Consider the following 23,800-nt stretch of genomic DNA (forward strand, 5'->3'; position numbering starts at 1 on the left):
CTCTCAATTAAGCAAATGTCTGCCAGAATTAGCTAATATATCACTGTTCTGTGTCCTGCGGTTGTAACAAGAACAAGTAACTACAGGGCTGTTTGGTCTACATTAAGCTAATTGAGATACTTCTATATATGTTTGTGCCTTACTTGTAAACATGGATTTTTAAGCTAGTTTCATCTCACTTACAGACAGCAAATAAACTTATTCCTTATATGTCACTGACTGACTGACTACTTTAAGAGTATAGAAACAAGCCTCAGGTAAGAATTCTGAATTTATCTCATTCAACAACTTGACATACCTTTTTCATGGCATGATCTAGAAACATTCCTATCTTCGCTTGTGTAATAGATTCATTGTTGATACGAGAATGCAAAACCTGAAACACAAAGATTTTTTTTTTTTCCTCCCCAAACAACTGAATAAATTTTACAGTCTACATAAACATGGGCCATTCAAGTCTTGCTTCTTTAAGTCTTCCCTTTAGCAAAGTGAAGAAAAGGATACTGTTTCAAACAGAGGATGTGAACACAACACTTCAATCAGCTAATCTTCATAATGCAATATGAAGGACTTGTTGCAGCCTTGAGTTACCAATGTTGTAGAATACAGTTCTTAGACACCCCAAGAAGATGAATCATGTCAAGCAACTCTTAAAAGATTTATAAATTGCAAATAGTAAATTGTATTTCCTATTTTATGTGCTTTTGGTCAGCATCTGAAAAAGTCAGACAAGCTCTCCCTTTCTCCATTTCTATTAGAAAGCACTTGCTCATCTTTTTCGTAAATATTGATTACCTTATGATAACAAGGAATCCTTTAAATATCAGAATCTTTCATGTTTTGTGTAAGATTTTTAAGGCAAGGAAGAGGAGAATTTTATAACAGAAGAGAACCAACAAGATAACATCTCTTACTTGTCTTGCTCGATCATCTGGCATCCTGAATTTCAAATCTAGATTAGTGTCTAGTTCCTTGACCAGTATGTTTAGAGATTCATTGTTACGAGCATCAGTAATGGAAGAACAATCTGGTGCCTGTGTTTCTCCATGCTCAACAGTATCTCTCGGGACACTCAGGATTGGATGGATCCTAGCAATAAGGAGAACCAAGACAAATTAACAGCGTGTGCTGCCTGTAATTGTGTATAAACAAAATACAACAATCAAGGAAAATGCCTTCCTTCTGGGGAACGGCCAGAAAGAAGTCTGAGCACATCTGTGCTGATGATTACTAATTGCATCCATCCTCTCCAGGAAGAAAATATTCATTAAGGTATTAGTGTGAAAATTTACAAATACAGTTTTTAAAAATCAACACTTGCCTGAATCCCCTATTTTCTGGAGGTAAGAAATAAGTTGGCAGTTCTTCTGGGTCAGGAATTTTGGGGAAAGATTTAATGCATTCTGATCGCTGAGGCCACAGAATGTGCTGTTTGTCCTAAGGGAAAAAGGAAATAGATTTTACTATTTTCTCAACATTTTTAATATTCTAATTAACAAGCTAATAAGAATACAAGGAACAGTCTGAAGAAAAAAAAAATCTTTACAACTATTATTTTTCCATCTTTTTTTTGCATATCAGCAGTTCAAATTTCTCTCTTTACTCAGCTGTACAGCTTTACTTACAGCAGATGTTTACAGAACAACTCCCTCTGTGCTGTAGAAGTTTCAAAGGATGGGAAACTAGTACAGAGAAACTAGAGAGATACTTTTATGTTGATGAAATTCAGAATGTTACATTCTCCACAAATCAAAACTGTAGCCTAAATGCTACGAAGTTTCATAAACAAGGAGAATTTCACTTTCACCATTCCTCTTTGTAAGGGCAAAGCCTATCTACTGTTCACTCACTCTGCTGGATTCTACGCTCCACACTGAAACAACAGAACGAGCAACAGGGGAAGACTGCAAGGACTGGCTGTGAATGCTTTGGTTTGCATGAAGATCCAAATTCATGGATGTCATACTAGAAGTTGAGGAGTCTTCACCAAACTAGAAACAATAGAAAAACAACATTTAATAAAGAAAAGAAATGGTACCTTACTGACTGAATTTCTGCACATTATTTTTTCCCCACACCATTTATGTAGTTAAGCCTCACTGATGAGCTGAAACTTGGGTAGCAGAAAAAAAAAAAGAAATCTAAGTCTCATGATCTACTCACACCATGGAAAAGTAATATTCATGTTGTAAATAAGTCAACAGTGAAAACACTAGTGCAAACAGAGAAGAAACAAAATCTACTTATCTAGATCAAATAGCTTGAGTTCAAGTCAGAGTTACTAAGACTCATGGCTTTCAGAATTATCTTGATAATCTGATTTTATAATTACTATAGTAGGAAAAACAACCAAGAAGAAAACAACATAATTAAAAATAATTATTCCTGTTTTTTAAACTAGTTAAGGGGAAACTCCAGAACATATTCCACATTGCAAAATAACTGAAACCATACTCTTTATCTGTAGTTCTAATAGAGCAGAGATGTTGCTTGAGTGGCTGTCATTCTGCATTTTCAGTACTGGTATACATCTTGCTTCCAAAACTTCTCAGTACTCTTGTATCAAATTTCTTTTGTGCAATCATAGGAAGCTAAGACTTTGGACTAAAATGAAGTTTTTAAATTCAAATAATTCTAATAGTTTTCTTTTCCAAGTAAAACAAAGCCCTGTACAATAAATCTGTATTTCTGTATATTTCTACAATTCACAGTCAACCTCAGTTTGTATTAATTGCAAATAAACTAGTATTAAAATACTTTATACAACATTCTGGAAAGACACTAAATGATTTCGCAATATAATTACCACACTCAAAAAGTACCCTCTTTGTCAAGCCTGAAAAAAAAAAAAGGAATTATTTTGCTAATACGGCAAGTGCGATGCAACTTAAAGCGGTGGTATCAATTCACAGGCAAACCTGAACATATTCGACATTTTCAAAAATGTCTCCGCGGTGATAACGAACAGGCTGGTCCCACTGGCAGTGCAAGCTATGCTGCTGGTTGCCCAGTCTACAAATCTGATGGTTCCCTGCAGAGCACAGAACACTTTTTTATACTACGTAAGTATGGTTTCTGAGGAGACAAAGACAGCACAGAGTCAACCCCTCTGCCCCCAGTTCAGTCAATCCCTTTTTATTTACTTCATCAGCCCAGGGGAACCTCCAGCTTCAAAAGACCCAAAAAAAATCCCAGTTCAAGAACATGCTGCAATCTCTTGCTTTAATAAGCAAAACACAGCAGCGACTCAGGGCCATCTTAATACCTATGGAAGTTATGTCCTGACATAATTTGAATATGTGCAATACTTCATTACTTTAATGAGCATGAACACTAAAAAAGTTGTACCTAGTTGAGCTTCTTTTGCCATCTGTGTCTCGTGAATGATGTTCCTCAAGATTTGTTCCTCCTGGATGAGTTTGTACTTGTCTAAAACATCTTGTTGCCTAAGGTAATGGTCATGCTGCTTCTGATATTCCTTTAATTCATTTAATGTTCGCTGAAGTGATCTTGAAAATTAAACAAGCGAAAAGATTTATTTGAATGCTTTCTAGAATATCAGCTTTTCCTACCCTGTTGCACATTTTCAATGTTGCATTTCTTATATTATTGTAAGTATTCTTATGCTGTTATATAGTATTCTTATGTTTAATTCTGCTGCATAGTCAAAGAAATACAGAAAGTTGAAAATCCTTGAAATGCACATAGTTGCTGCAAGAGAAGAAGAGAAGTTGGATTGTATGCATTGCCACTGGGATATGCTTTAGTTACCTATGCTGGGCTTCCAATTTTTGCTCAAGTTTTTGCTGACATAAGACAGCATGCTTCCTTTTTACCGCTTGCTCAAACCCTGGTTTGGCCTGTAGAGCATGATCATAACACAGGACTGAGTGGTTGTACTCTCCAAGCATCTGAAGAATGATCAAGAGAGAGAGAATTAGCCATTGTTCAGTAATATTTAATAAAAAATATTCAATTTTTAAAGAAAATTTTTAAAGAAATCCTTAACTTGAATTTTAATTTATGGTAACAAGCAGCCTGTCATTTCTCACATTCAAGCCACTTCAGCTGTTAAAGAAAGACTGCAGTAGAATTTTCATGGAATTTATTTCCAGGAAAAAAAATTTGCTGAAAGATACTTTTGGATAAACGTATCTTGACAGAATCTTAAACACTAAGCATGAAATGCATGTGGAATTCAAGACACACTGTAAAAGAGTAAAGTGTTACAAGTCAAACAAAAAAGATTAAATACTATTCCATTTTCTTCAAGTCTTAAAAAATAAAGATCATACTTACTGCGTATATATTTCCCAAAGTGTAATAGCTGGTAAAGAAGTCACTGTAATCCAGAGCTGCATGAACCACAATAGCTGCATCTGCAGAGAAGTGAGCCCGGTGCAGAATATTTGCCAAATTTACCAGTGCAATATCTTTATTTTGCCTAAAACAATACAAAAAAGAAGCAAAAATGCACATTAAAGGAGGGTCAAACTGTTTAAGAATCATGCATAAGGACAGTCAGTTGCCAGTCACACATTAAAATATCTCATTTGAGAAAAATATCTCAACTATATATATGCCTAGTATAGCACACAGAGGCCAAGAACAAGTAACATGGATTATTCCCTAGGATACAGTCTTAGAAACTAAAACCTGTTTACTAATCAGGATAACTAGAAAAGCCATCTGAAAAGAAATCCTTATTAGCAATTCTTACCTTGAAGAAAAATGAAGGGCACGCATGGCACATTCCACTACTTGGTATGGCTCATTCTTTATTCGCCAGTAAAAAGAAGCCATATTATAGAGTACCCAGGAAGAAGAGTTCTGCAGTAAAGAGAAACACATGAACCGTACTAACTACTAAAGCATGAACTAAAAGGTTAATCAGGGTTTTAATTACTATGGGATTAAAAGATGAGCACCAAGTTGGTGCTCAGCTGCTCTAAGTTATTCTCTTCCCCTGGAAAGCTGCCATTTTGGCAATAGTTGTGACTGTTTAGGAACAATGAACTAGCATACTAACGTATTAAAGAAACACAACTTCTGCCCTTCAGGCAGGTAAAAATTCTAAATGAGATTAAATGAGAGGTGACAGTAGTTTGAGCATCAGTAGCTTAATGGGGTTCAATGAGAATTCCTAGATTTTGCAGGAAGGCATTTAATAAAAATATACACTTTTGAGGACTGTTGTTTCTTCTTCATTCTTTTAAGTACCTGTATTTTTGTTTAAAAGCCCTTATTATCTTGACAGAGCAACGAATGTGGCTTGCCAGACAACATAACTACATAAGTCAATAAAGATGACAATAAGTATTTATTTACTGGTTTTGCTGATGCTTTCTCCTATCTCTGCTTGACTAGGTTTTAGTCTCCTTTTCGAAACTGAAATGTAAACAAAAAATACATGTACAAAGCTAGTACTGGATCTGATCGCATGTATGAGGTGTCTGTAATCTTCTGAGACCTTTCTAGCACTTTTTTTGTGCATACAGTAAGATTTCAGTTTCATACCTTCATTAGCCCCTCATAAATACGATGACCTATTTCCTCTATACTTCTTCCCAGCCTCCGTGATAAGTATGTGAAGATTGGATCTTCTTTAGGTAACAGCGGTGCAGAAAGATTAACTCTTTCTTGGACACCCTGAAATAAAAATTGAATACAGGTATTTGCTGACACTCTAACTAAGAGTCGAGAAAGATAAACAAAAGCGTGACTCCCAGGAAAATGTACAGCTTGGTTAATTATAATCTTATCATCCTTTCAGGATCTTTGGCAATTGAAAAAATAATTTCACCTCTGACAGACTATGAGTATGTCAGATAAGCAAATATTAGAAGCAGTAAAAAGCAGCCTCTGCTTGTGAGTGCTACAGAAGAAGTACTCACTTCTGGTAGTACTGTGTATTCAGCAGCTACTGATTTCCACTGAAGCACTTAAATCATGTTTATCAGGTTACATGCACACAATGAAAAGTATCTCTACACTTCTTCTCTTTCTTCCCTACCCAAGAATAAATGTCCTTGTTTCAAAAATACATCCAGACCCAAGAACAAAGGTAATAAGACTTCACTTCCTTTTTCTTTCTGTAAGAAAATCCTTATTTGTAGATAAAAAGACTTGTTACAAAATAAATATCAAGATATAAGTGCTAAAGCTGCATCTGCATTAGAAAATTTGCTCATATCATACTGTTCACAAAACCAATTTTTGCACCACTCTTCCACTGTAGCTTTCCTAAAGCAGCTGAAAGAACAGTTATCTCACCATCTGGGTTAGGGTTTGGCGGTCAAGTATGCCAGGAACTAACAACAAACCTGCAAACCATTTTCTGACCCTGCATCTTCATACATTTAAACAACCCTGCTCAGCACTGTCCAATTTTCAGCTGGGGAAACAATTCACAAGTTAGTAGTAGTTCCAGTGAAAACTACCAATTTGCTGATGAAATGTGTTATGAACACAAAATACTCCATTTTCCAAAAAATGTCCTCTAAAATAAGGTAAAAAATAATAAAAGAGAAAGTGTTTAAATCTGATAAAATTGTCCACCTATAAGCAGGTACTTTAATCAAGGTACAACTTTGTGAAACAGTCTTGTTTCAACAAGGTACAACTTTGTGAAACAGTCTTGAAAGATTACAATACCTTGTAACTTTGACTGAGAACTACCAGTAAGGGCTTTCTATTCCTCTTCCTAATGAGGAAAAAACATATACTTGCATTTGCTCACTTACCCGTAAGTGCTGAAAAGCATGAATACTGTATGGAAGATCTAGAACTTTTGTACAGTCTGGCTGCTGCAGGTCTGGAGGCACTGGGGACTTTGTGTCTATATAGTCTTCAGGGCTAAAGACATAATAACACAACAGACTCCAGATTAAAATATTGCTGAAGTTCATAAGAAACAGTACTGCAGTTGACAGAGAGAGTACTCTAATTTAATCATTACAAAAATCCACTATTTGAGCACATTAAGACTACATTCGCTGTCTTCCGAGATTTTGGTTGTACCAGGATGTCATCACTATAGGATAAAGCAAAAAAATTTGTTGGCTTTAGACAAAATATCAACATTTGGATAGCCTCCAAAATGTGTAAGAGTCAACCTAGTGTATCGCTGCTATGATTAAGGATCTATCTGCCAGGCCAAAGGCAATGCATGCAGATTAGAAGACTTCCATTGAAACAAACAAACCAATCCCAAATATTAGTGGGAAGTCCAAATGAAGGTATATGAGAATAAAACTGATCTTTTCCCACTTCAAGTACGCATATGACTATGTTAAAAAAATAAAACTACAAAATCAAAACAGTGAGCCCTGCAGATGAATTACCAATGAAGTCAAATGTCAAGCAGACTGTCTGCTCATCCTTCAGTTTCTAAACAAAGGGGACAAAATATGACCAGAAGGTTCAACAGCTTAGTAATCAACTGAATTTCATTCAAATTTAAGTCAAGACTGTTCCCACTAAAATAAGTGTGTCTAGCTCAAACACTGAAAGCACACTCAAATTCAACTAGTTTCTACATGATGCATTTCACTTTAATTTGCATGTCTGGTCATATCAGTACATAGTAACAGTGGTAGAACTCAGAAGAGAAAAGAAGAAAAGAAGAGTTTCAGGGTAAGGCTAACATGGACAGTTGGAGAGAAACTGTGTTGTAACTGTTCACAACTAGTAGCAGATGTTTCAATTTTATTCCACAGTAATGCAAAAAAATAAAACAACTGTCATCTAAAGATCAGTCAGTGCTAGTATTGTTATTTTTAATTTAGAGGTATTTTTTTTTTTTTTTTTGCATTCAGTAAAAATCTTAGGATATAAAGCATCTTATTACCGGATATCTTTGCTCTCTAACGTGATGTATGTGCCATCGTACAGATCTAGGTCCCCCAGGGGCACCTTTGCTTTAATGCAGTCTGGATCCTCTTTGTTATGCCTTTGTTCCAGCCCTGTGTCTCTGTCCTCATTTTCCTCTATATGAATCTTTTGAGCAACTAACTGTTTCTGTAGGGAAAAAGAAGGAAACAGAAGAATATATACCGATGAAAGCAAACTCTATAGTTGCTAGGAGTTCAACAGTACAACTTTTTCGTCAAGACAAAGTTCATATGAAAAAAATCTAAAAAACTCATTAAATTTTGGGAAAGTTTTCCTATCTTTTAAAACATCTGTAGCATATTTTTGGATATGGATGGAATGTAAATACTTTCATTAGAGATAATACAACTTGAACAGCCCCTTATTCTTATGTTCTACCTAAAAGGAGAGTGAATAGAATTCCAAGTTTATGGTAGGCCATTTAGGAAAAGAAGAAATAACTGCTAACAGTATGTCAGCTTTTAAATATTTGGACCCTTTTCCTTCACTGTAAGGCCTCATGGAAATAATACTAGAGACTGCAAACAAAATCATCATCTTAAGCATTCAGTGTGCCAAGTACAACTCAGGTGGCAGGCAAATGCAAGAATTGAGACTAATTTCCATAGTTCAGTTTATGCTGTGCCTTATGAGCTACCTTTTGCCCCATAAAGCTCAGAGGTATAGATCATATAGATTAATGATCTGTTCCAGTACAGCAAGCTGCATTTAATTCTCACCTAGATGTGCAAATTGAAAACACATTCAATTTCAGATCTATACATGTGAAATAATAAGAAAAAAAAATTGCATTTTTAGCCACACACATTTGATTGCATGCTACTATGCAACAATACAGATAAAAACAGTAATAGAAACTTGTACAAGAACTTAAAATATATAACTTCTGCTGAAAGTCATTTGTATGTGCAAGTTGGACATTAGTAACTTCCAAATCCAAACCCCTGCCCCATAGCTAAAATGTTCATCACCACAAAAAGAGTATACCTTGATGAGAAAGACTAGCTGAATTCAGTCACTCAAGGGGCAGTGCTGCTTCTATTGCTCTCTTCCACTTCTTCCATTCACCTAAAGCTACCTCTGGTGCTCATCTAACTTTCCAGTTAGCTTGTTATGCTAATTTGACAAAACCAAAGCTGGCACATGAGAGAAAGGAGTGCATGGCCTGAAGGGCTGTGAGCTGTTTGCTTGCCTAACCCCTTTTATATTTAAACTTCACTTTATCTTCAAAGTTCATTAAGGCCCTTTTCAAAAGGATGGTCTCAGACCCTTTTGCAATAACAAATGAGCCCTAAGAAAAACAGAGGTGATCTGCTCTGTACTCTTCTGAAATACAATATAACAGAATCTAGTATCTGAATGACTTTCCTTAAAAATGTTAAGATTTATGGTTAACAACAGAGAATGATTCAACTGGAGACCAGTTAAGCAGACTTGGGGCAAAAAATTCTTGATCTCTGAAGAATTCTTCATCCTTTCATTGAAGATGAATTTTGCCAACAGTGAATTCTTTTCCCCATCTAAAACTATCACTATAAAGACTGTGGAAAAAAAAAATCTGTATTTTCAGAAATTAGTTAGTACTTAATATTGTGCTTTACCTCCAGTTCTTTGAGGTAGTTAACTGTTGTTTCTTGTCTCATTAGTATTACCAAATCATGAGGGTTTCTCAAGTTCATTGGTGAATCCACCTGCAAGACATTTTAACAGTCCATCATGTAAAACATTCTCATAATTACAGTGATTTTAAAAAGTAGGCAGTTACGTTCGTTCAACAGGTTTGTCTGTTCAAAGGTCTTCTGTCCAGTCAGCATTCATAATACATCCATAATTAAAATTTGTACTTCAAAAAACAGTTATTGAGAATCCAATTCAAACCACGCTTTAAGTTTAGTTTATTCAGGCACACGAGTTCTAAGCATAAGAAGCACGTAAATTTCTCACAACACTACTGCTGAAATACTAGATAACTTCTTGTGATTGCAGTCCAAGAAGTTATTTTCTTTTATAACTTTTAAAATTTCTCTACCGTGTGCCTCAATAGGCATAAAGTACTTCAGCTTCAACTCCTCTGTGCAACTAATTTAACACACCAGCCTAGCATTAAGTTCTATTGCCTTCAGGACTAATAAGTAAAGAACAAAATCAAGAGGGAATCAGGAACAGACTGAATGCTGTGTTACAGAAGACCATGCCGCACTTCCACAGTTTCACACAGGAGTTCACAGCTCAAGAGAGCAGCATTAAAGGTACGTCCCATACAAGAGCAGTTACACATCAGGCTCACTCTGGGCTCAATAAGCCACAGCACTTCACTCCAAACAAACCAGCCTTGTCCTCATGCCAAATCAATCCTGTTGTGTGACCAGGTGGGGGAAAGTCACTACAGTCAGGAAGGTGGATCAGCAGCTGAACCGATGCAAAAGCTCAGCACAGACGAAAGGCTCACTTCCAGGCTTCCAGCCCCCTTTCCTTCAGTCTGTCAGTGTGACAACAGGACACTGGCTGCACACCAGCTCTGGTGCCCACCAGGCTCTGCTGTGAGCTAACCCAAACTCACGAGTTGAACAGCATGTAACTCCCTTTTGTTTGCTTTATCTGAACTAGTAAATTAAATTAGTTCATGAAGGCTCAATGAGCATGAGAACAGAAACAAGGAAATGGACAGGAGAATGTGACCACAGGATGAAAAGTTGACAAGGACAGCAAGATAGCATAACAGTCATGTTAAAAATGACTGTTATGGTAAGATGATCTACACCAGTATGTTCCTGGATCTGCTCAGTTTCCATTCAACCTTTCAGGATACGGAACTAACTACTGCATAAAGAGGTAAGCACTTACCTGTATGTTAGCACTGATACCACTACATGGGCTGTCCACCCCCATGACATCCGTGAAGACCTGGTGACATTGCAATTTAATGGAAAAGTCTGCCATATATACACATGCAGGAGAACCTTCTGAGCTCCAGCTCTTCATTTTTTGTCAGCTTTCCAAACAACTGGACACATTTCTGTGACTCTCTCTTATTGCAGAAAACTGCATCTCCATCAGGACACAGCAAGTTTCATGGTCACTGTAATGTGTCTGTCAACAGGACACACTAACCCTTGAGCTGTATTCTCTCACTTGTGGGTCAGATAAGAAGCTCGTATCTACTTTCTTTGTACTACTGACTATAAAGTCTATGTTCAACTCCTGACTGAGTCCTCTGAGAAATAAACACCTGTTCTTTTTATTAAATCCTAAGGGCGGTTTTGGCTAAATTTGGCTAAGTATTCCTTTCCAAGTCAAAAGCCGCAGTGCTTCTTTTATTATGGAGCCATTTTGGCAGGGGCTACCTACGCAGTCCAAATACTTACATGTAACTCATACTCTACCTTAGCAAATTAATCCTCTTATATCACCAGATGAATAGAAAATAATAGGTGCTATGGACACCAGTCCATTTTTACACTATAAATTTGGAGATTATGGACTTATCTGCTGCCAAAAAAGGGTGACCAATATCTGCTATGACCCAGAGAAGCACAGAAAATACCATATCAAAAAATCTAACTGATTTTGTTAGTTGAAGTATTAAACATCTACAGCATTTTATTTATAGTCAAATTTCATATTTCCTCCTATGAGCAGCACCTCACTTTGAACTGGCTGCACACAAAAACAGAGGATGAATGAATTGAATGTAGTACTTGTTCATGCCTCATTTGCTAGAGAAACTACTGTAGTATGGGCAAATGAGTGAGAGATGAATTTGCAGAGAAAATAAGGGACAGTTTTACTCTATTTAAAGCACTTCATCACCTATTCCAAAACAGCACTGTACATCTGACAGCTAAAGGCTGCTTGCATGATACTACACAGTCACTGAGAGCACAGTCAATTATCAGTACCACTTTCAGTGACAAACTGCATCCGGGGAGCAATTTTTTGCATAAAGTTATGCAGGTATCACCAGAGCCTTATTCTGAAAGATTAAGGATCTTGGCTTATAATTCAGTCAGAAACAGAATGATATTCAGGGGCAGCTTCTGTTATTAACTTTTGATAAGACAGTCTCATGAGAGTTAGGTCTGAATTTAGTGTGTGGGAATTTGGAGTGGTAGGTTACCAACTCAGTGTGTATGGGTTGACAGAAAAGGATGCAACAAGTATCATATTCCCATCAACTATTACCTGGCAGCAGACATCAAAGTGGTAGCAACAATCAAGCAGCAATACAGTTTCAAATTCATTCATGAAGTTATGTCAATCCACCAGGAAATCATCTCAAGTTAAGAGTATTTTAATTTAGGCTTCATATTTTCACTTCCAGATCAAACTTCAGTTTGTCACCAGCAAATAAGCACTTTCTAATAATAGCATAGAACCCTTCAGCCTTGTAGAAAGTTAACTTTACCAATGTGAAAACACAAAGCTCTTAACCCAGAACATGAGTAGCTGTATTAGGTTTGCATGGCAAGGTCTTCATAGCCAGGGGCTACAGGAGTCACTTCTGTGAGAAGTTGCCAGAAGCTTCCCCTACGTCTGACAGAGCCGACTTTAGCCAGGTCCAAGGCAGACCCCATCAGCAACTGTGGTAGCGCCTCTAGGACATCATAGTCAAGAAGGGAAAAAGTTATAGTACAGAAGTAATCGCAGCCAGAGAAGAGAGAAGTGAGAATACGTGGGAGAAACAGCTCTGTACCTATAAGGGTCAGTGGAGAAGGTGTAGGAGAAGGCATCCAGGCACCAGAGCAGAGATTCCCCGCAGCCTGTTGCAAAGACCACAGTGAGGCAGGCTGTACCCCTGCAGCCCATCATGCAGCCTATGGAGGACCTCACACCAGAGCAGGCGGATGTCCAAAGGAGGCTGTGAACCCACAGAAAGTCCACAGTGTATCAGGTTTGCTGGTAGGATCTGTGGCCCCACAGGGAACCCACAATGGAGAAGCCTGTTCCTGAAGGACTGCATCTTGTGGGAGGGACACCACGCTGGAGCAGTTTGTAACAGCCTGCAGGAAGGAACCACATTGAAGAAGTGCACAGAGGACTGTCCCCTGTGGGAGGGACATGACATTGGAGCAGGGGAAGGAGTTCTTCCCCTGAGGAGAAAGCAGTGCTAAAACCAATGTGTGATGAACTAACCACAACCCCCATTCCCCATCCCACTGTGCCACCGAGGTAAGGAGGCAGAGAATCAGGAATACAGTTAAGTCTGGGAAGAAGGGATGGGTTGAGAGAAGGTGTTTTTAAAATCTGGTTGTATTTCTTGTTACACAACTTTGATTTGATTTGTAATAAATTAAACTAATTTCCCCAAGTCAAGTCTGTTCTGCCTGTGACAGTAACTGATGAGTGATCTCTCCCTGTCCTTATCTAAACCCTTGAGCTTTCTGTTGTATTTTCTCTCCTCTGTGCAACTGAGGAGGGAATGATAGAGCAACTTTGGTGGGCACTCAGCATCCAGCCAAGGTCAACCCACCACAGTAGTAAATTCAACCTTACATTTATTTGCATTTGATAATTTCTAAATCTGAAATTTCAAGACCTCTTAAAGAAATTATCAAAGACTATCATTAGCTCCTACAAATAAAAATGCATTTTATGTGCAATAATTTTGGAAAAATTAATTTGAATGAAAAAACTAAGCAGCTACGTGAGACAACAACGCAAGGTTTGCAGAGGCAACTTGAGCCAACACACCCAGTGTATTCAGAGCACTGATAGCAGCTTGTAAAAGTGAGCCAAAAATACTATATTAGTTCTTATACTCTTCAGTTTATACATTTACAGGATGAAGGCACTACAAAACAATAACTGAGGAAATAAAAAGCATTCAGATCTACAAAAAATACTATATGACACAAAGGAAAACAGATTCTTAATAAAAAAACGCAGGAGATCTTATGATACCATGCCTGCAAATAAGGAAAATAATGCCCACTGGCCTTCAAAAGGCATTAGCTTGAGGATGAGGGTGCTCGAACTTAAGAATATCTCAGAATTTAAACCACAAATTCCTGATCTGCTTAGATTGATCCAAAAATCAGCCTGCTGCCAAGTAGGGGAATCCTCCCTTTTCTTGCTATCTGTTATCTTATAGCTCCACTGAGAAAGAAGCCAACCAATTCAGCTGAAAAATAAAAGATTAAACAGTAAGTTTTCAGCCAGATCAGCAGGTTAATTTGAGCTGGCCTCAGGTGAGCACTTCATCATCTCACTCTCTGTAGTGGTAGACAGATGGCTTTTGAACTGAAACTTATTCCTCTCAGACTCAGCTAGCAGTACTGTCAAGACTTACGGTTCATTATCCACATTTTACAACATCCCTTCCTAGATCAAACACATTTTCTTTACAGTGCCAGCCATTTCTACAGCTGGAAAAAGACAAAGTTGATGTAATCAACTGTGAAGAGCACCAATACTGTGTTCGCCATTCACAGCAATAGTGACACCTCATGAAGAATTTAGCACAGCAAGTATGTAGCAAACAAAGGTACAACATCCACATAACCTGCACAGTAGAGGTAAGAGTAGCAGCAGTGGTAAAGATGAGCAGGAAGCAGGATGTGCTGAAATCAAGAATGCACATTTAAGAGTCCCAAAGGGCTTGCCACCTGGGTGCTCACAGTTTGCCCTGGTGCTCCTCATGCTTGAGTGACATCTAGCATCTTCCTGCTTTCCTGTGCAGCCACATCCCCAAACTGGGAAAATTATACCCTGAATAAAAACATAAAACGTGCCAGGACTTTCCTGTGAGCTGCTGCTTATTAAAATTCAAAGAGATGACAACATAGCCCAAAGATATGCAAAAGCCCTCAAGAGCTTCACTCACCTATCAAATAACTCTTTAGTCAAAAATACAATAGTCTAAATAAAAGGTATTTGATGGATACCTGGAGACTGTTCTGGATTACACTCCTTCCTTCCCACAAGAAAAATACTCTAAAGACTGTAGGCAGATTTTAGAGGATACTGGTTTCATTCAGTCTCACGTAATATCTTACAGACACTCGCTGCCTTCACCCCTTCATGCAAAGTCTGTTGTGCCTCATCATGATTTGGAGAGTCAGATGAATGAAAAATAAACAGATATTGTGATTTAGCTCACCTTTTGCAAAATGTAAATATGGCTCCACTGGGATGAAACAGAACAGACATCAACCTACAGAGCAACTACAGCCCCACTGTGAGGAGAGTGGAGATTCCTGCATCAGAACAGATGTGTGGTCCAACTCACTCATTTTTAACTCAAAGTGTGTTAGACTGATGGCAAAGCACCATATTCATTTACTCTTCCTCCAAAGTGCTGAAACTGTGACATTCAAGATGAAGTGCCTGAAATGCAAGAATCTGACTTCAATTCAAACACAGTAAACAGGGAAAAAAAATTAGTGCTGAAAAGCTTTCTTTGAACTTTCGATGGCTACTGTAGCTACACTGCAGAAAGCCTGCCAGTTAAACACTTTTAGAATAAGTGTTCTCTGTTCAACTTTGCCCAAAGGTGAAACTTTCTCTATAAAGCACAGTTCAAATTTATTCACTGTCACAGAGTACACCAAGAATCTGATTCAGCAAGAAACACACCGAATTTATGTAACAAGAAAAGACATCAGAGTTGAATCAAACCCTGAAGTTTTATAGTCTCCTGTGTTACCTGCATATATCAAAATCTCTGAATAATTAGACTTGTAAATTTTGCCAAACCTTCCAGTACATTTTTCTTGACAATCCAAGTTATATTGCACCAGGAAGTAAATTTTTAAAATCAGGGTCAAAGGATGCTACAGTCAACTACTTTTAGGTAAGGTTTTTTTTATAGTACTGTGGAAATCCCCCTGTTCACTGAGGCCCAGGCACATCAAAATCAGAAGAGCTGTTAGTGCCTCTTCACATCCTAAAAGCTTTATACTGCAGGCAGAAGGCAGATTACTACAGAAAGAATCTGAAAACCACACTACATCAAATGATGGCACAGAGAAAAATGGGTTCCCTGTATTTGTTTTACAGGCTTGTTTTATAGTCAGTGGATCTTTTGTCACTGTAGGAAATGAAGGCAATTCCCACTCCAACAGGCTGGAACTCCTTGTAATTTTCAGTGTGAGCAAACGATCTGAAAACTACTGCTTGCTCTTTTGGTATATTCTTGCTGTCTTGATACTTTACATTCCAACATGATACTTCATGAAATTTCTGAGGAAGCCGCAAAAAGTCTGTGCTGGTTTCAGTGCAAGACAAGCTACGAAACTGAAAAATAAATTCTTTGACTCATCCAAATGATGAGTAGGCAGAGTCAAAAGATACTTGTTCCAAGGCATGTCACTGAGAAATGCACACAGAAAAATGATGTTGAAATGAGTTTTTATAATAAGTATTGAGCCATTTAAAAGCTTGCGGCTGCAGAACCTGTTAACAAAAGCACTAGGTGTTTTGATATTAATACTATCTGTGCTACTACAGGAAAAAACCAGAAATTTTAAATGCTTGGGGCACTTCAAATATAAAACCTAACAAAGTTGCAGTATTACTGAATAGCTCTGCTCAACCGAGGTCACACCAGCTATGAATACCGTAGAGAACAAATCTAAACACAAAGGAAAACACTACTTTACTTGTAACAACACATGTCTGCAACATTTTGTTGATCATGCTTAAGGGTACAAGTTTCCAACTTGTGTATTCTAGGTAAGGTTTATATTCTTTAATAGCAAACCAGATACCAGCTATACACTCAGCTGAATCAAAGCAAGAGATGGAGAGATTATACATATATACATCTGTATTGAACAAGTACATTTTTTTTCCATAAAGGCAGACTGGTTCTTGATGCCTGCATACTGCCAAATCCTAAAATTATTAAGTGTTCTAATGTTGAAAATATGGACAGGCAAACTAGTAGTTAGACTTACAAGATTTATTTATCCAGTGACATATTTTTAAAGCAAGCAGCTATATGAAATAACAGTGGATTTCACAGTCTTGATGACTTTGCTCCTTTGGGCTTTGATGGCATCTTCATACAAACATGTGCTTGGACCACTTCTAGGCTACCCTTTTAGCTATGAAGCTCACAATATGAGAAGGCATGCCAGGTACCATGAACACTTTCACCACAGAATAATCAGTTTTGAACAGTTGATTCATATAATCTAGTCAGTTTGTCCTACCCTTATTTTAAAAGCAACAGAAAACAGGATGAGAGAGACCAGGAAACCAAAGTGTGAGGATGCTAAAAGAAATGGGACTTGGAAGCATACTGTGCCTGGAGGGCAAAGGCTGTAAGAAAACACCAGGAGTGGAGGAATGAGCACGACATGCCTACACAAAGTCAGAGCCACCACTAGGGCATTCTGGACTTAAAAACTGAACCACCTCGACACATATTACTATGCTGGGCTAAATCCAGGTGTTTTTGCACTAAAGCTTTTCTGTCAGTAGTCAGAACCTGGCATAAGGTTACCTGCTAGACTGCAGCAGGTGTGGGGGGCATGGACACCAACAGCTATTGCAGCAGCCCTTTGGATCTGCCTCTCTGCTCCTCCATCTCAGATGCAAATCTTTCACTCCTGAGTTGAGAACAGTGAAAGCTATTTCTCTATCACTGCCCCAACAAACGAAAAATTTGCATTTCTAACTGCACACCACATACAGGCTACCACAAGGCCTATTTTTATCAAATTCAGATCTAGTTGTGACGTTCACAGTGACACAGAAATATGTAGGCTGTGCTCCCCTGTGAGCAGGCAGTGCTGGTGAAGTGTGGTTTTAGGTCCCCATCTGGGACAAGGACGTTAAAAATCTCAGCCATTCAACACCCAAAATGTTCAGGTTCAAAATTTTCTTATACACTTATGAAAAGGCAGAAAATTTAAAGTGAGGAGTTTGTTTGTTTTTTTTTCCTTAAATTACTATTTTTCACACTAGAGAGAGGCCTAAGTCCTACAGTCCTTTGGTGATCAAGGGAAGCTCTAACCAGAAAAAGTTTCCCTTTTCTTTTGAGGATAAGCTGACTTATGCCTCAAAACTATCCTGCTTTAGCTCATCACCCTGGGGTTGGATGACATCTGATGAACTACAGAACACTCAAACCAACCTCCAGCCTAGGTCTGTTTTGGGCAAGGCATGCTACCATACACACTTCAAAGTTTTGTGTTTTGTTTTATGGTTTTTTTTGCTTAGCACACAATAGACTTGGAAGTATAAGAAATTCAGTCAAAAAAGAGGTCATACTGCCAAGCAAACTAACCTTTTATAGAAAGAGCAAAGCAAACATCCACCTTTTCAAGACAGGACTGAGTGACTGCTTCATATACTACAGAAAATGCTTTTGCAAGCAGCAAATATAGCTTTTTATTTGGCTGCACTAGATTTTCAGCTTCACTGGATTTTCACCTTTCCTTGGATTTGGATGGCTGCTTTTCCTATATTCTTGAGCATATGGACCACTGTTCTCATCTCAACCTGTTAGCATATATGTGCACTGAGATGGCAGATTAACGCATTAACCAACTAAACCCATCCATGAATCAACTTGCCTTTGTCCTACTTCAGGTCTGCTTGCATTCAAATCCACAACCACACAAACAACTGTTAGGCAGTCCCCCCTCTCTACTGCACTAAGCCAGAATTAAGCACACTACTGCTGCAGGAAACTCAAATGCTGCATGTACTGAGTGTCCACTTGTCCTGGCCCCCAGCAGGATAACCAGCATTGCTTGTTCACTCTCCTCTCTAGATCACCTCTAATGAACTTCAAAACACATGACAATACATTAAAACCAAAACAACATTTTGCCAACTCAGATTCCTTGCCATAATCTGCCAAAATACTTTCCCAGTCCTGCTTTGGACCATCTGCCTGGAAGGTTTCTTTGCTTCTTTTAGTTTAATTACTCTGAACTAACACTTTCAGTGTTTACAGTAGCCCACACAAAAGCAGTTCTTTGAGTCCCCACAAGCTTGCTCAGCTTTAATCGCCTCCATCAAGGGTTCTCTAAAAAACTACCTCAGCTCTGGTATGCCAGGTCTCTGAGTCATGGTAGCAGGTGGTCCCCACCATTAAAGCCATGAATGACCACTGAAACTGTATGCTGCACAGCATTTAATCTGTCAACTGCCTCTCCTCTCTTTACGCCAATTTTCTCTCTTCTCTTCAATTACACTAATATTTCTGTAGAGAGAAGAGTTTCCCTTCTGGCAGATAAGCATTGTCTAAAATTGGTTATATATTAGCCTGAACTTTATACTGTGAGTTGTGAAATGAAAAGGCTTATAAACATGTGCACTGAGTAGCTATAACCTCATTAAAGAGAGACGATTACTCAGACCTGTCTGTAGGAACATACATTTGAAGGTGGACTCAGAGTAAAAGAAGAATATGAACTGATCCAGAGAATTATGTCTTTGATCTCAAAACCAGCTACTAGAGTAACAGATACAGCTTGATGGCTTTTCTCTTGATGGTTTAGACTTTGAAGTGTTGTAAGTACTGCCAGGAATTAATTTATTTCATCATTCAGAAATGCTCAGTAGAAACTGGAACAACAGTGCCTACCTAGCAAGCACTCCTGTTTACTAGATGGGAGCTTGCTGATAGATGGAAAATTGTTCAGTCTGTGTTAACTTCTCTACTGCTGCCAGGTTGTTGTAACACTTGGAACTCAAATCTCAGCCAGAGTACTGCGAGAGGTCTTATGTCACAGAAAAGTCAATCTCACTTGAATGTATTCTCACACTAAATGCTTGCAGTCATGCTGTACTATAAGGAGAAACACCTGAGAAGGATTTTAGGTCAAGAACATAAAATATTCTCACCCTTCTTCCCTCAGATATATTCCAGATGTCATATATTGTATATAGGTCAAGATCTGTAACTCCTGCTTTCAGCTCCTCATCCATAGTGCACTTTGGTAACATAGAAAGCAAAGCTCATAGTAGCAAACCAGAAGCTACAAGGAAGTCAGTTATCACATCTGCATATCCATAGCTAGTGGCTCATTTAGCAGTGGGAATGTCTAGGTCTTACTATCCACTAAGTTTTTCCTACATCTTAATTATTCAGGCTTTGTTCAGATAAACTGCAGTGGTCCAAGTGAAAACTAAGCCTGTACCTCTGTAAAAAGCTGACAAACTTTAAAAATGTGTTTCAGACTTTGAGAATGCCAATATTTCCAAAACCAAATAATTAATACCCCAACTCTTTGCCACCAGTAGCCAGCTGCACTCAGAAACTGCTGTGCTGGAAGCACTGTGATCAGCAGTGCAAAGTCCAACAGTAGCTGACCACCAACAGCATCCACTGGGGATCAACACCAGTCTTTACTGAGACAGGCCTTCACTACTGACAGTGAAAAAACCCTCTTTGCTAATGACACCAAATAACAGGAACCTCAACAAGCTTGGTGTCCTCTGCAAATGTGGGGTGGCCATGGTGGAAGGCAGGGCTGAAGTTAAGAGAAAGGGATGGAGAAATGGGTTGACAAGGACCTACCTTATGAAGTCAACAACGTCAGGAACAAACCCATGGGATGATATAGCCCCCTGCAGCAGGAAAGGCTGGGGCTGAATGGAAAACAGCTTTCCAGAATAGTGTTTAGGCTCTGTTGGAGAAAAAGCTGGTGGTGAGCCAGCACTGTGCCCTTGCAGCTGAGGCAGCCAACTGCATCCACAGCTGCAGCAGCAAGGCTGGAGCCAACAGGGTGATGGGTGCATTATCCCCCTGCACCAGGCACGCATGTGGAGGTACTTGCTTTAACTTCTTGTCCTTGGTTTTAAGGCCAGCAAAGCCCATTAGAGGTGGTGAGGGCCCTGGAGCACATAACATGCAGAGGCTCCCATTGCCAATGAATCCTAAAGTATCTCAAGCTGGGACGGACCAATGAGTTCTCATGATAAATAACAAATTAATTAAGAATATTCTGAAAAAAATAAAAGCAAAGGGATACTCTGCAGGGACATTTTAGGCTTGTGTCTTGTTAATAAGGTCTTGGTATTAGGAGAAGGATAGCTCTTATATTTTGGAATACTGAGGTTCTACCAGTGAACTGATAAATCAATTATCAGTTATTAAATCCATAAATCCTTCCAGTGCTGCCCAGATGCTGCTTGAACTATGGCAAGTTTGGTGCCATGACCACTTGCCTGGGGAGCCTGTTCCAGTGACTGACCACCCTCTCTGCGAAGAACCTTTTCCTAAAGTCCAGTATGAACTTCCTGTGGCACAGCTTCATTCCATTTCCTCACGCTGTCTCACTGGTCGCCAGAGAGAAGAGATCAGCACCTCCTCACGCGCTGCCCCCTTAAGGAAGTTTCAGGCTGTGATGAAGTCTCCCAGACTTCTCTAAGCTGAACAAGCCTGACCTCAGCTGCTTCTCCTAAGCCTTACCGTTGAGACCTTCCACCATCTCGGCTGCCTTCCTCCAGACACAGTCTAATAGTCTGATGTCCTTACACTGAGGCACCCAAAACTGTGCCTAGTACTCAAGGTATGACTGCATCAGTGCAGTGTAGTGTAGAGTGGAACAACCACAATTCCTTCCTATTGCTGGACAGTGGAGATTATCTGCCATTTTTGCTCCTAACTATGGAACCACCACTATATTTTGGCATTTAAAAACTACATTCAAGTTCACTGTAAAACTTGTCCTCTCATTCCCCAAAACACAACTAAGTGGAAAAAATGAAACTCAAATGCCGCGTAAGGCTGGTAATGGCAATAACCACAAATTTAGGTGTAATTTTCTTATTCACAAATTTAAATATAGGAGCCAGTGAGACAAGAGTAATAGATGCCAAAACACATCTTACTACAAAGAAACTCAATGGACACTTAGCAGCACTATGTTCCAGCTACTGAATAGTCCAGCTCCTCATATTCCAAGTAATACCATATTTATAATTTGAGTTTCCTTGCTTGAAATGGGTGGATTAATTTTGACCATGCAAGTAAGAGAAGTTATTCCAGAGATATTGTTTTATCACCTCATCTACAGGCCTAGAAAACTTTATACAGTGAACATGGGAATGCCTGTGCTTAGAAAGCATTTGGATCTGTAATAGAAAATCCTAATGCATGGCAATGGTACAGTGAAAGCTTCTACCTGTACCATCAGTTAGCTGTCACCATAAAATGCCATTTCTTAAAATCAGTACTGAATTCAGCTAATCAGATTTTCAAGCCATTTTATCTAACTAGATTTTCTTCAAGCCACAGCTGCTTTTCATGCAATAATCAAAATCAACACTTGACCCAAATTTTATAACATACAATCAATACAAACACATGCAGATGCTTCCAGGACATTACCATATACACCACTCCTCCACTACATTAAGTGGGGAAAGGAGATGAGAGAGCACTGGAGTGTTGTCATTCATTAATTTATTACTAAGTAGGGCGTGTGAGCGCCTCAATCTACACAGATGGCCAAAGTGCCCCAGAACCATAAAGACAGCAAAAGCTTCCTGCAGAGAAAGTCTGTTCCACCTGTCCGAGGACCGTAATGTATTTTGTCAGGAGACCCGACTAAAAACCCTCACCAAAGGTGGTGATATTAATGGACACTCCTTCCTCCACTCTTTTTTACTGGGGGAAGGCCACACTGCCTGCTTCACCTACTGACTCTTCCGCTCCAGAGGAAAACCGATCAGATCTGACACGAAAGCGAGTTTCTGGTGTTCTCCTTCCAACAAAGAGGGAGCCAAGGAACTAAGAAAAAGCCCACACATGAAACACATATCGACACTTTCAAGCCGCTCAGTGAACGCGAGGCGCAGCCCGCTATCAAAATAAGACATTTCGACTAAACCCCCGAGACTACCGCAGCACAGGGCGCGCCTGTGCTTCTGCACCGAGCACACACCGCTGTTTCTCTTTCCTACTTCCAGCAGGAAGGAAAAGCTGCCGGGTCGGGAGCGGCGGGATGTGAAAAATCGCAGACTCACTGATAGCTGGGGCTGCGCCGGCAGCGCCGAGAATCCCGGGGGTGCCGGGGGCCGCGCCGGGAGCGCTCCCGGCCCCGCGGGGGTCACGGCTGCGGGCTGGGGTCGCGGTCCCGCCGCTGTCGCCACCGAAGCGTGACCCGCCTCGTGCCGGCGGCGCTCCGGCATACGGCCTCTAAGCACGAACCACCGCTGCTCCAAAGACGGTTCCAGCTGAAATCCATCCTCGGCTCGCCCAGACTCACCGGCCGCCCCTTCCCGCCGCCTGGCTCTCCGCGGCTCCGGCGGATTCGAGCCACGTTTCGCGAGCGGCGCCGGCTCGCCGCGGGAGACCCCCGTGCCGGGCCGCCAGAGCGTCCAGCACTGTCTCCCGGCTGCTGCAGCGGGACAGGCAGGGCTTCGCTCCCGGCCGAGAAGCACCGTCTCCCCGCGCCGCACCGCTGGGGGCAGGCCGGGGCTGCGGGTGAGCGGCGGCACGGGCAAGGGCTCTCCATGCCTCCGCAGCTGGTGGGCAGCGCCCCGCGCCCCCGGGGCCGCTCACCTGCTGCTGGATCTTCCCATCCTCGGTGACCACCCAGTGGGTGGTGGCAGCGGCGGGCCGCGTCCCCGAGGCCAGCAGCGAGCACAGGCCCAGGGCCCAGCCGGAGAAGACCCACGCCCGCCCCAGCCCACCCCGCCCGGACGCTCCAGCCGCCGCCATCTTCCCCAATCCCGGCCTGCTCGCACCCCCCGGAACCGGAACGGCCGCCGCCGCCATTTTGGGAGCGGGCGGTGCGGCCGCGCCGGGAGGGCGGGGCAGGGTCGGGCCGGGGCTCCTGCGCAGCCTGAGGGAACAGCCCCGGACCGACCCTGTCGGGGTCGGTCCGGGGCTGTTCCCTCAGGCAGCGCAGGAGCCCCGGCCCGAGCGCTCCCCTGAGCCCACGGCTGCAGCCCCCGGGCGGAGGCACAGGAACGGGGGCTCCAAGCAGCGACTTCTCCC

The 23,800-nt window shown here is 40.5% G+C and overlaps 1 protein-coding gene across 1 annotated transcript in view; it reads right to left on the bottom strand.

Annotated features, from left to right (window-relative positions):
- TTC17 (tetratricopeptide repeat domain 17) overlaps positions 1–23,590 on the bottom strand; it is a 56,498-nt gene extending 32,908 nt beyond the window's left edge. Inside the window, exons 1-14 of the mRNA XM_050337026.1 lie at positions 23,363–23,590; positions 9,495–9,584; positions 7,850–8,019; positions 6,744–6,855; positions 5,518–5,649; positions 4,721–4,830; positions 4,300–4,444; positions 3,772–3,911; positions 3,349–3,509; positions 2,919–3,031; positions 1,851–1,991; positions 1,322–1,437; positions 915–1,089; positions 299–376 (exon numbers count right to left, since the gene is read on the bottom strand). Of these exons, the coding sequence (XP_050192983.1) occupies positions 299–376; positions 915–1,089; positions 1,322–1,437; positions 1,851–1,991; positions 2,919–3,031; positions 3,349–3,509; positions 3,772–3,911; positions 4,300–4,444; positions 4,721–4,830; positions 5,518–5,649; positions 6,744–6,855; positions 7,850–8,019; positions 9,495–9,584; positions 23,363–23,578 (1,899 nt within the window). The 5' untranslated portion in view covers positions 23,579–23,590. The remainder of the gene's footprint in view (positions 1–298; positions 377–914; positions 1,090–1,321; positions 1,438–1,850; positions 1,992–2,918; positions 3,032–3,348; positions 3,510–3,771; positions 3,912–4,299; positions 4,445–4,720; positions 4,831–5,517; positions 5,650–6,743; positions 6,856–7,849; positions 8,020–9,494; positions 9,585–23,362) is intronic.
- Between the last annotated feature and the right edge of the window lie 210 nt (positions 23,591–23,800).

Source organism: Myiozetetes cayanensis, unplaced genomic scaffold, assembly GCF_022539395.1.
Source record: "Myiozetetes cayanensis isolate MyiCay16 unplaced genomic scaffold, myiCay2020 scf6-25, whole genome shotgun sequence".
NCBI lineage: Eukaryota > Metazoa > Chordata > Aves > Passeriformes > Tyrannidae > Myiozetetes > Myiozetetes cayanensis.